Here is a 12924-nt window from a genome sequence, read left to right on the forward strand (position 1 = left end):
GGCAAACATAAGGGTACATGGTATATTAAAGTATCTTGTAACCTTTAGTACAGTACAGCTTAGTTTATACCAAATTTACCGACCGCTTTTGGCGTATACATCTAAAAATTATCAAGACGTATGTTGCAACTTATAGAATTGTAGTGAACAATGAATCAATATGTAAGAGGTTGTGGTAAAGATGTCTAAAGACACATTCACACATTTATATACACACATATCATGGCCCAGAAAGCTACTAAAACTGTAACATATGCAACCAAAAAATATTAATTTGTCAGGCACTCAAGTGATTTATTTTTTATTTTTAGCTAGGATCCCTATTGCATAGACTTACCTTTCACCTGCCCATACATGTGCAGCATATAATGGACAGGGCATCACAAACACGGTCACACGTAAAATTATTTTTCTAACTTGCTCCATTATTTACAATAATTTTACATGAGACAGGGTTTGTGAAGCCCTGTTTATTACATACTGCACATGTATGGGCAGGTGAAAGGTTCTCCCTAAAGGGAATCAGTCTCTAGGTTTGGAGCCACTAAACCACAAGCATGCCATCATGCAGCTTGTGTTTAGCGCTTCAAACCTGCCACATCAAAAAAAGTTTCAGGTACTAAAGTACATACCAACTCACCGAGAGGAGTCCGTGTAAGGAGTCCAGCGGGCTAGGGCACATGAGAATTGTACACAGGAAGCGGAGGACAGTACACCTCTCTTCACAAGTGCAGTGTACTGTCCTCTGCTTCATGTGCAAGTGCCCAATGCTGCTCCCAGGCTCATCTCACTGGAAGTTACTTTGCTAACCTTTTCCTTAACAGCTGTTTTTGACATGAGCAGGTTTGGAACACTCAACCCGAAGATGCATAAAGGCATAATGGTTACATAGTTACATAGTTTGGAAAAAAAAGACATGTCCATCAAGTTCAACCAAGGGAAGGGAAACATTTCTACACATAGGAGCTGATATTTTTTCGTTCTAGGAAATTATCTAACCCTTTGTTAAAGCCATCTACTGTCCCTGCTGTGACCAGCTCCTGCGGTAGGCTATTCCATAGATTCACAGTAAAGAAGGTTTGTCGCCTCTGCAGAACCTTTTTTTCTCCAGACAGAGGGAGTGCCCCCTTGTTTTTTGAGGGGGTTTTACATAGAACAGGATTTCACCATATGTTTTGTATGTGCCATTAATATATTTATATAAATCAATCATGTCCCCCCTTAGTCGTCTTTTTTCGAAATAGGTTTAATTCTTTTAACCCGTTAGTGACCGCCAATACGCCTTTTAACGGCGGCCACTAACGGGCTTTATTCTGATGCATATGCCTTTTTACGGCACTGCATCAGGATGAGTAAACAGAGCAGGGAGCCGTCAAATCTCCCAGAGGTAGCTGAGGGCTGGGAGCGTCCCTGCTCTGCCGTGTGAGATCGATATAAGTATCGATCTCACATCTTTAACCCCTCAGATGCGGTGCGCAATATCGAGCACCGCATCTGAGTGGTTTTGGAGAGAGGGACGGAGCTCCCTCTCTCTCCCACCGACACCCGGCGATAAGATCGCCGAGTGTCTGTGTCTTCTATGGCAGCCGGGGGCCTAATAAAGGCCCCCAGGTCTGCCTGTCATAAATGCCTGCTAGATCATGCCTCTGGCATGACCTAGTAGATGCCTGTCCGTTTTAAACGGACAGGCAGTAATACACTGCAATACAAAAGTATTGCAGTGTATTATAATAGCGATCGGAGGATCACATAGTGAAGTCCCCTAGTGGGACTAGTAAAAAAGTAAAAAAAAAAAGTTTAATAAAGTTAATTTAAAAAAAGTGAAAAAAAATGAAAAACCCACCTTTTCCCCTTACAAACTTCTTTACTATTAAAAAACCAAAATAAATTAAAAAAGTTACGCATATTTGGCATCGCCGCGTCCGTAATGACCCCGACTATAAATCTATTACATTATTTAACCCGCACGGTGAATGCCGTAATTTTTTTATAAAAAACTATGGAAAAATTGCTGTTTTCTGTGAATCCTGACTTAAAAAAAATGTTAGAAAAAGTGATCAAAAAGTCGCATCTACTCCAAAATGGTACCAATAAAAACGACAAGTCTTCCCGCAAAAAAAAAGCCCTCATACAACCGCATCGGCGAAACAATAAAAACGTTATGGCTCTTCAAACATGGAGACACAAAAACAAATCATTTTGAAAAAAAAGCGCTTTTACTGTGTAAAAGTAGTAAAACATACAAAAACTATACAAATTTGGTATCGTTGCAATCGTAACAACCCGCTGAATAAAGTTATTGTGTTATTTATATCACACGGTAAACGGCGTAGATTTAAGACACGAAAAAGCGTGGCGAAATTTCAGTTTTTTTTCTATTTCCCCCCCAAAAAATAGTTCATAAAAGTTAATCAACAAATAATATGTCCCCCAAAATGGTGCTATTAAAAATACAACTTGTCCCGCAAAAAACAAGACCTTATACAGCTATGTCGACGCAAAAATGAAAGAGTTATAGCTCTTGGAATGCGACGATGGAAAAACGTTAAAAATTAATCTTTCCTCATAACTTAGATTCTCCATGCCCCTTATTAGCTTCGTTGCTCTTTTTTGTATTTTTTCCAACTCCAGGGCATCCTTTCTATGAACTGGAGCCCAGAACTGGACTGCATATTCTAGATGAGGCCTCACTAATGCTTTGTAAAGTGGTAATATTACATCCCTGTTCCGCGAGTCCATGCCTCTTTTAATACACGACAATATCTTGCTGGCCTTTGAAGCAGCTGATTGACACTGCATGCTGTTATTTAGTTTATGACATACAAGTACACCCAGATCCTTCCCAACAAGTGACTCCCCCAGTGTAGCTCCCCCTAGGACATATTATGCATGTAGGTTGTTCATACCCAGGTGCATAACTTTACATTTATCTACATTAAACTTCATTTGACAACTGGACGCCCAAACACTTAGTTTGTTTAAATTCACTTGCAATTCACGAACATCTTCTATAGACTGAACTATATTACATAGCTTGGTGTCATCTGCAAAAATAGAAATAGTGCTATTAATCCCATCTTCTATATCATTAATAAATAAGTTGAATAATAGTGGTCCCAGCACTGAACCCTGGGGTACACCACTTATAACCGGGGACCATTCAGAGTAGGAATTATTGACGACAACTCTCTGGATACGGTCCTTGAGCCAAATTCTCAATCCAATTACAAACTATACTTTCTAAACCTATAGTCCGTAATTTACCCATTAGATGTCTATGAGGGACAGTGTCAAATGCCTTTGCAAAGTCCAAAAACACTATATCCACAGCGCCCCCTCTGTCTAGGATTCTACTCACCTCTTCATAAAAACAAAATCAGGTTAGTTTGACAACTTCTGTCCTTAGTAAAACCGTGCTGGCTGTCACTTGTAATACTATTTGTCCCATAATCCTGTATATAGTCTCTCAAACATTTTCCCCACAATTGATGTTAAGCTTACTGGTCTATAATTACCCGGGGAGGACCTAGAGCCCTTTTTGAAAATAGGCACCACATTTGCCCTGCACCAGTCCCTTGGCACTACACCAGTCACTAGAGAATCTCTGAATATTATGAAGAGGGGGACAGAAATAACTGAACTAAGCTCTTTAAGAACTCTAGGGTGTAACCCATCTGGTCCCGGGGCCTTGTGCACATTTATTTTATTTAATTTAGCTTGCACCATATCTACATTCCTCCAATTCAATATATCAACTGATATATTAACAGCACTGGCACCAGCTACATCTGCTGCTCTTTCTTCTGTTGTATATACAAGGCTAAAGAACACATTTAGTAACTCTGCCTTCTCTTGATCCCCTGTGACCAATTCCCCATTACCACTATCTAAAGGTCCTACGTGTTCAGACCTTGGTTTAGTGGCCCCAAACCTAGTGACAGGTTCCCTTGAAAACATAACATTTTGGCTGCCGACCACTAAATGGAGTTTAAAGAGGCTCTGTCACCACATTATAAGTGCCCTATCGTCTATATAAGGAGATGGGCGCTGTAATGTAGGTGACAGTAATGCCTTTTATTTAAAAAAAACTATCTGTTTTCACCACTTTATGGGCGTATTTTTACTTTAGACCAAGTGGGCGATGTACAGAGGAGTGTATGACGCTGACCAATCAGCATCATGCACTCCTCTCCATTCATTTACTCAGCGCATAGGGATCCTGCTAGATCCTTATGTGCTGTTTTATACTAACACATTAACAATACTGAAGTGTTTAGACAGTGAATAGACATTCCACGGGATGTCTATTCACAATCTGTGCACTTCGTTACTCTGTCTGTGGTAGTTACAGAAGAGTAAGCGTGATCTCGTTGTAACCTGTCATTTACAGCGAGATCTCGCTTCCTCTGCCGTAACTACCACAGAGTAACGAAGTGCAGAGATTGTGAATAGACATCCCGTGGAATGTCTATTCACTGTCTAAACACTTCAGTATTGTTAATGTGGTAGTATAAGACAGCACATAAGGATCTAGCAGGATCCCTATGCGCTGAGTAAATGAATGGAGAGGAGTGCAGTACAGTACACTCCTCTGTACAACACCCACTTGGTCTAAAGTTAAAATACGTCCAGTTGGGCATTAAGCACCTCATTAGCATAAATCTAAAATCGCTAATAAAGTGGTGAAAACAGATCGTTTTATTAAATAAAAAGCATTACTGTCACCTACATTATAGCGCCCATCTCCTTATATAGGAGATAGGACACTTATAATGTGGTGACAGAGCCTCTTTAAAGGAGTATTCCAAGAATATACATTTATCACTTATCAACTGGATAAGTGATAAGGGTCTGATCACTGGGAGCCCCACCAGGAGTATTCTTGTTGTAAATCGGCTTTCTCAGTCAGTCCCAAAGACTTTGAATGGAGTCCAAAGTTCTCCTTAGTGCGCTCTTGCAGTGAAGAGGAACGGGGTTCTCGGGTCCCCTGTTCTAGTGATCAATATGGCCTCCGGCAACCACACTTATTACCTATCCTGTGGATAGATGAGAAATATCGATTCTGGGAATACCCCTTTACGGGCAAGTTCACATCTGCGTTGAAGGCTACATCAGGAGGCTCAGTCGCAGATCCGCTTCAAAATGCCGGAAGAAATACTTTGCGCTATTTTTTCCGTTAAAATAATAGACACCCAAATGGAAACATGACGGAACTCAAAGTCAAAGGGTTCCATCAGGCGCCATTAGTGTATGTCATGCAACAGCTCCATTTTCTATTTTTTTTTTAAAAAAAGAAACGTAGATTTGAACCCAGTAGTTTGCAGTCTAGTGTAAAAGCTGTGAACGGTAAATCCACAGTAACGTAAAGGTTTTCTTTATTTTTTTAAATGTGATATTGATTTTTAATAGGGCGACCAGAAAATATAACATTTGGCCTATGTTTGCAGACCTAGGAACCAAAGTCTGAACCCTGCAAATACACACATTTTTAGAAAAAAGGAATATCAGATTAACAATTTAGGCCGAGATAGGGAATGGCTCAGCGACAGCTGCTTCCCCCATCTCTGCTGTCAGGACAGTGCCAGATCGAGTTTTGAGATGAAATCATAACAGTTTGACAGTCATTCCTAGAGACCCCCCTTCCTAACAATTGTTCTATTGATGAGTAATTAGGAAGTACATCCTTAGCAACCAGTCTGTCCCAGATTACACTCTTACAGCGACAAAACATACACAAAAACCATTGGCAGTGTTCGCTGGAGGTATACCTTGGGAGTATATTTCACCTGTGTTGAAAACAACACGTACCACGTGGTATATTTTGTTGCGGGATGCCTTTGTATGGAATAGTTCATCATAATGCACTCAAACAGTTGAAAATAAGGTTTGTCATCTTATGCCGGCCCAACAGGGGCCAAAACGATACTCTTATGGCCTACGTTGGGTGAATGAAGGCCTATGGTTATGTTTGACGTATGCGCCACGCGGACACTAAAATCACAATGTGCATTCAGCCTTCTACAGGTATTGGATAACTTTGTTCCTTAAATAATTCCTTACACCAATAACTAAAAGAATTTGTGTATATTCAGGTCCACTTTGTCTAATAAAAATATGTAGCATTTAGACGATATCTATTTTCTTACAACATTGTATACAGAACATTTGCAGAGTGTTGTGCAAGTAGTTATCATCGGATAAGTCGTTGCCGGTGAGCGGACATGAGTAAATGGGGTCCCTTTACACTGCACTCAGAGGCTTCATTCAGAGTTTCTGTTGGTAGTCCCGAAAGATGTGACGGGGAGAATAGCGCTGCATGCAGTGCTAATTTTTCTCCTGCCAAAACAATGGACAACCCGTCGGAATCCACTGTAAGTCAATGGGGTCCATCGGGCAGTGGTGGTATCCGCCATACGACAGTTTTGTGAGAGTGTTGTGTCTTCAGTTGTGAACGGACGCCACAATGCAGGTGAGAACATAGACTTAGCTGGTGACTAAAGTGTTTGGCTTCATACAGACTTTATGGATACTGCACATCCTATTACACTAGAAGACAACAAAACAGTGTAATATTGGAAAGTAACAAAAATACACAAGGGAACCATTGCTTTTTAACAATGATGCTGGTTTCCTACTGGAAACCGTCAACACGCCTATTAACACAAATATCCCTAACAGCTTAGGCCTCATTCACATCTGCGTTGGGGACCCCGTTAGGTGCCTCCATCGTAGATACGGCAGAGAATAACGGAAACAATAGCGCAACAGACACCCCATAGAACCCATTAAAGTCAATGGGTTCCGTCGACTGTGACCGTGGTGCAATAGAACCGGCTATTCCGATTTTTCCCTTGCTCTGCCCCTCTGACCGAGCAGAACGACGAAACGGCAAACGGTGGTATGACCCCAGCCGAGCTCCTATAAAGCAGTAGGCACAGTTCGTTTTGCAAATCGATCCAGAAATAAAATCCAGCTGTGGTCTAGACTTGCTTCAATGTCAGAGCACGGAGAAAATTTTTATTGGTAGAAATCAGCGGTCATATGGAACATACCGTGCTGGAAAATAATGTAGTGGAATGGAATTCTACGTTTGTAACTACTCAACAAGTCAATCAGGCCAAAGTTGCTGAAAGCAGACAGAGATGTGATCAGTTGTGTATGTAGTTCACTCAAAAAAAAAAGACTGAATACACAATAATCTGAGGTGGTCACTTAGTCTATACCTTACATAGGTTCTAAAATTATCCAAACTTACTATTCAATTCTAGTTAAAAACATATTGAAACTCATGACCTACTCAAATGTGTTTGTGTTTGTATTATTCTATTTTATGTATTCATATCAAGCTTTTTATGTCTTGTTCTTCTATGTACATTAATATGTACGCCATTACCAATGTGTACAGATATGCTGTATACTTTGCATTATTGTTTCTATTGTCTATGTTCAAAGAAAAACGAGTTGAATCCTTATTACTGCTCCACATATTTTTGCTTATTTGTTTGTAGCTGTTGGATCACCCTATATATGGCATGTTTTTGTTACTGTATGATTTATTTTATTGTACGCTTAAAATAAAAATATCTGATAAAAGTGATAAAAAGCCCTTAAGAATAGCAGCCGAATTGACTGTTTATCCAAAACAATAAACCTCATTTATAGGAAGTGGAGAACCCTTTAAACTAAATTATGGAAGGCACAAGGGCATTCCGAGCTAAGTAAAATGTCCTACTGTTTTATGTCACAGAGTATTTCAGGAGGGCTGTTAACATGCTGCAATCATCTAATCGTTTTGACTGTGTATAGATATAGGATAATATCTCCCCCTACTGTAAATTATAAGAATATCAGCCGTCACTAAAGATTTCTGTGTCTATAGGATCACAAAAACACCTTAGATTAGCCTATGAAGTCTAACATTCCTAAAGGGGCAATCGACAATCATTACCCATCCACAGGATAGGTGATTGTCTGTTTGCTGGGGGTCCCACTGATCACGACCCCCCCCTGTAAGGCAGAGTTGCATGGCTACGGAACGGATGGAAACAGCCAAGCGCTGTACTTGGCTGTTGTCTGTCATTCCCAGACTATGAATGGAGCAGTAGCGTCCTCACTGCAGTCCAGCATTGTGGAACCCCTTTCTTGTAAACAGGGGGGGGGGGGGTCCCAGTGATCAGATAACCATCACGCATACTTTAGATAGGTAATAATTCTCAATTTTGGGAATACGCCTTTAATAATTTATAGAAGGGGCACGTTATTAATTATAATACACACCTCAGCTGCTGCAGGACCTCTTTCTTGAAAAAAGGGGAGAATCCTGGCTGTTTTTTAATTAAATGATTGAGAAGAAACGGCTTCATCGCTTTCAAAAAAGGATCTGCAGCATTTGAGGTGTGTAGAAGCATTACAAGGCAGTCAGATTTGCAAAAGAGAACTCCCTATGAAAGCAATTTGGGACCAACGGATCCTGCAGGAAGAGATAAGCAGCGCCCATGTAGCACCACTCATCTCTGTTAAATCTGTAGGTTCTAGAATGCTTATACAGATATTATTTACAGACGTATCATTGGAAAGTGTCTACGGACGTGCATTATCCTTATCTTGTTCCTGTTGGATCCCTCAGTTTATGACAATCTATATATTTGGTGACTAAACACTCTTTCCTTCCAATAAAAATCTGTATTACAGCAGTATATATGGACCTGATGGGCATCTTATGGCCACATTACTACAGAACTTCAGTCTAGTTATACAGGTCGTGAGGACTGATGAAACAATGTGACAACACTCATTGTATGAACACAATTGTGTAACATGAGGCAAAACACAATAAAAATGGCTGCTGTTTAGAAGTCTGGGTCCTCCCAGTATATCCATAGTTCGGGTCAGATAACTCCCTGCCCTCAGGTACCGATTTATCGTGTATCATACACACATGTGCAACACGGGCTGCGTTATCCGCTCCATACCCCAACAACACGCCACGACTAAGGACTACACAGACGCGAAATATTACAAGAAACCGGCAACCGTCTCTCACAGTGTGCCCAGTACCATATACCTAATGTCGTTATTGTATCGCTCGACATCGGAGTCCCCGCGTTCCGCCATTACAGGAACAACCGACAACCTCACAGGTTCTCCACCCACATACAGACACACCACCTGACTGACAAATCCCTATTACCATTGGCTGACGGAGAAGTCAATCATTTCAGGTTCCGGGTTAGAGCGGCCGACAATTTCCGGGAGAGGAACTACAGGATATGCACCTTGAGAGAGCAATGAGTTTACTTTCTAGCGCCCTCTAGTGGCGGGTGCATAGAGCATGCGCAGAACCCACGTTGTATTCTTTGTTGGTTCTTTCGTAATGCACAAAATTTATGACTAATGTGCCCAAAATATTGGTGTAATGCTGACTCATAAATTCATGCATCTCAGGATATTATTAATAAATCTCCTTCAGTATATTTTTCTATCTCTAGGGGTGGCTATATGCATACATTTTGCATCAATCACATTATGTCCGGTTAGGCAAGGGCTACGTGGTGACATACAAGTAGCAGAAATTTCTGTCGCAATTGAAGTCACACGACTTTTACTGTGCGATTTGGGTGCAAGTCACATGCAATTTAGGATTTGCGACATCAAAAGACACCCATAAAAAATAAATTACTTACATGTTGCAAATGAGTCGCAGTTGCACACGTCTTAGGCTAGGGCTACACGATGACGCGTCGCACGACAAAGTCGCCATGTCAGTTGCTACATCGCAGCTAATGATTGGCTATGTGGTCGCAACATCAGGTAGTATCCAGGAGTTTACTGTACCCGCCCGATAGACATATATGGGCCAGATGTATGGCCAAAGTGTGTCATTTTGGTATACGGTTTCCTGTTTTCCTTTTGCATACCGTTTTGAATACTGGAAGTCAATGATAGACGTATGCAACTGTATAGGCTGTATACGTTTTTTTAAAAACGTATAAGTCGAATGAAGTCAACATGCTCAGGATTTGACATTGATTTCTTCTGCGCTAAAATCTGCATAAAATCCAATAATAATCCATATTCAGTGCATGTGAACAGGGTTTTTGTAACCCTGCTCACATGTAACAAACAAAAACACAAGAACGTATTTTTGCAGCCGCAATTCACCCCGCAAATTAATTTCAATGGGCCCATGCACACGACCGTGGTTTCCAGGCTCATAGAAATGAATACTCGCGACCATGTGCATGGCCCACGATTTGCGGGCGGCCGCGGGTGACACTCCGCGACAGTCCGAGCTGCAAGTCACAGCCCGTGCACACCACTACTGGGGTTGGTCACATGACGAAGAGTCGTATCGTCAGCAAAGAAGGCTGTGCAACTACACTTCTGGTCCCCCAGCAGCGCTATAAAAATCTATGAAAATCTCAGAATCAGCACGATACGGGAATATATATTTTTAAGGCCTTATTTACACGAGCGTAGTTCACGTCCGTGATACGCATGTGAAAATCACACGCGTCGCACGGACCTATGTAACTCAATGGGGCCGTTCAGACAGTCCGTGATTTTCATGCAGCGTGTGTCCTATACTTGAGTGTTTTTCGCACATCACGCACCCATTGAAGTCAATGGGTGTGTGAAAATCACGCGCGGCACACGGACGTACTTCCGTGTGCTGTGCATGATTGGCGCTACAGTTGTTAAATAAATGAAGATGAATGAACAGCTTACTTTTGTTGAATAAATGAAGATCACGCACCCACGCACCAAACACTGATGACACACGGAACTGCAACGCACAAAAAACCCTGCATTTTTTGCGCGCGCAAAACGCACATGTTCGTGTGAATTTCGCCTAAGGCTGGGTTCACACGAGCATGTTACGTTCGTAAAGGACGGAACGTATTTTGGCCGCAAGTCCCGGGCTCCTACCATCATAGTTATGTACGACGCTAGGAGTCCCTGCCTCGCTGCAGGACAACTGTCCCGTACTGTAATCATGTTTTCAGTATGGGACAGTAGTTCCACGGAGAGGCCGGGACTCCTACCATCGTACATAACTATGATGCTAGGAGCCCGGCTCCCTGCACTGTTTTCAGTCCAGGACTTGCAGCCGAAATACGTTCCGTCCATTACGGACATGTAAACCCAGCCTAAGAGTGTATTCACATACTGCAGTGAGTACACTGCTAATCATTTTTGGTTCCCGCATAACCCCTTTAACCTATGGCAAATCCAACATGTGTGAACATACTCTAAATGTGAACAGAGCCTTATTTACATGCATAGTCTGAAAATACATTCATATCTTTCTCTGTAGAATTTTTTATGTAATTTGTGTTTCAGGCATATACTATTAAACACAATGCCTAATTGTATATATGGCCTAATACTATAGATATGTTTTTGGAGCGTGGAAGTAACCAGAGGAGAAACGTACATGATCATGCATATTTTACACATACCGTGGTCGGATTAGTACCATCTGAGTGTGATATATTAGTACTGTCAAATTCAGTATTTCATAGATCTTATAAATTATTGAACCATGATGAGAATGGAAAATATGAAATGAGCAATGACGTGTTCAATGTCTTCCATTCATATGGAGAACTTTGCAAAGATAGTTGCTGCCTTCCCCTGAGAATATAAGTCCCATGTAAAACAAATGTCATTGATGGCATGAATATTGATCCTCATTTTTCATATTGCCCACTGTGAATTCCTGTATAAGTAAACCACGTTACATAGTTACATAGTTACATATTACATAGTTACATAGTTAGTATGGCTGAAAAAAGACACATGTCCATCAAGTTCAACCAAGGGACGGGAAAAGGGAAGGAAAAATTTCTACACATAGGAGCTAATATTTCTTTGTTCTAGGAAATTATCTAACCCTTTTTTAAAGCCATCTACTGTCCCTGCTGTGACCAGCTCCTGCGGTAGACTATTCCATAGATTCACAGTTCTCACGGTAAAGAAGGCTTGTCGCCTCTGCAGGTTGAACCTTTTTTTCTCCAGACGGAGGGAGTGCCCCCTTGTTTTTTGAGGGGGTTTTACAAGGAACAGGATTTCACCATATTTTTTGTATGTGCCATTAATATATTTATATAAGTTAATCATGTCCCCCCTTAGTCGTCTTTTTTCAAGGCTAAATAGGTTTAATTCTTTCAATCTTTCCTCATAACTTAAATTTTCAATGCCCCTAATTAGCTTCGTTGCTCTTCTTTGTATTTTTCCCAACTCCAGGGCATCCTTTCTATGAACTGGAGCCCAGAACTGAACTGCATATTCTAGATGAGGCCTCACTAATGCTTTGTAAAGTGGTAATATTACATCCCTGTCCCGCGAGTCCATGCCTCTTTTAATACACGACAATATCCTGCTGGCCTTTGAAGCAGCTGATTGACACTGCATGCTGTTATTGAGTTTATGATTTACAAGTACACCCAGATCCTTCTCAACAAGTGAATCCGCCAGTGTAGCTCCCCCTAGGACATATGATGCATGCAGGTTGTTGGTACCCAGATGCATAACTTTACATTTATCTACATTAAACTTCATCTGCCAAGTGGACGCCCAAACACTTAGTTTTCTTTAAATCTGCCTGCAATTCATGAACATCTTCCATAGACTGAACTATATTACATAGCTTGGTGTCATCTGCAAAAATAGAAATAGTGCTATTAATCCCATCTTCTATATCATTAATAAATAAGTTGAATAATAGTGGTCCCAGCACTGAACCCTGGGGTACACCACTTATTACCGGGGACCATTCAGAGTAGGAATCATTGACCACAACTCTCTGGATACGGTCCTTGAGCCAATTCTCAATCCAATTACAAACTATATTTTCTAAACCTATAGTCCTTAATTTACCCATTAGGCGTCTATGGGGGACAGTGTCAAATGCCTTTGCAA

At 41.1% G+C, this 12924-nt stretch overlaps 1 protein-coding gene across 4 annotated transcripts in view; it reads right to left on the minus strand.

Moving 5' to 3' along the window:
- The window catches only part of TCERG1 (transcription elongation regulator 1), a 55967-nt gene extending 46756 nt beyond the window's left edge, over window positions 1-9211 (minus strand). For 3 of the 4 annotated variants that reach the window (XM_075856525.1, XM_075856526.1, XM_075856523.1), the window contains exon 1: window positions 9065-9167. In XM_075856525.1, the coding sequence (XP_075712640.1) occupies window positions 9065-9114 (50 nt within the window). In that variant the 5' untranslated portion in view covers window positions 9115-9167. Of the gene's footprint in view, window positions 1-9064; window positions 9168-9190 lie in introns of those variants that run through there. The other variant, XM_075856524.1, reaches the window with a different exon arrangement.
- Between the last annotated feature and the right edge of the window lie 3713 nt (window positions 9212-12924).

Source organism: Rhinoderma darwinii, chromosome 3 (genome assembly GCF_050947455.1).
Source record: "Rhinoderma darwinii isolate aRhiDar2 chromosome 3, aRhiDar2.hap1, whole genome shotgun sequence".
Lineage (NCBI taxonomy): Eukaryota > Metazoa > Chordata > Amphibia > Anura > Rhinodermatidae > Rhinoderma > Rhinoderma darwinii.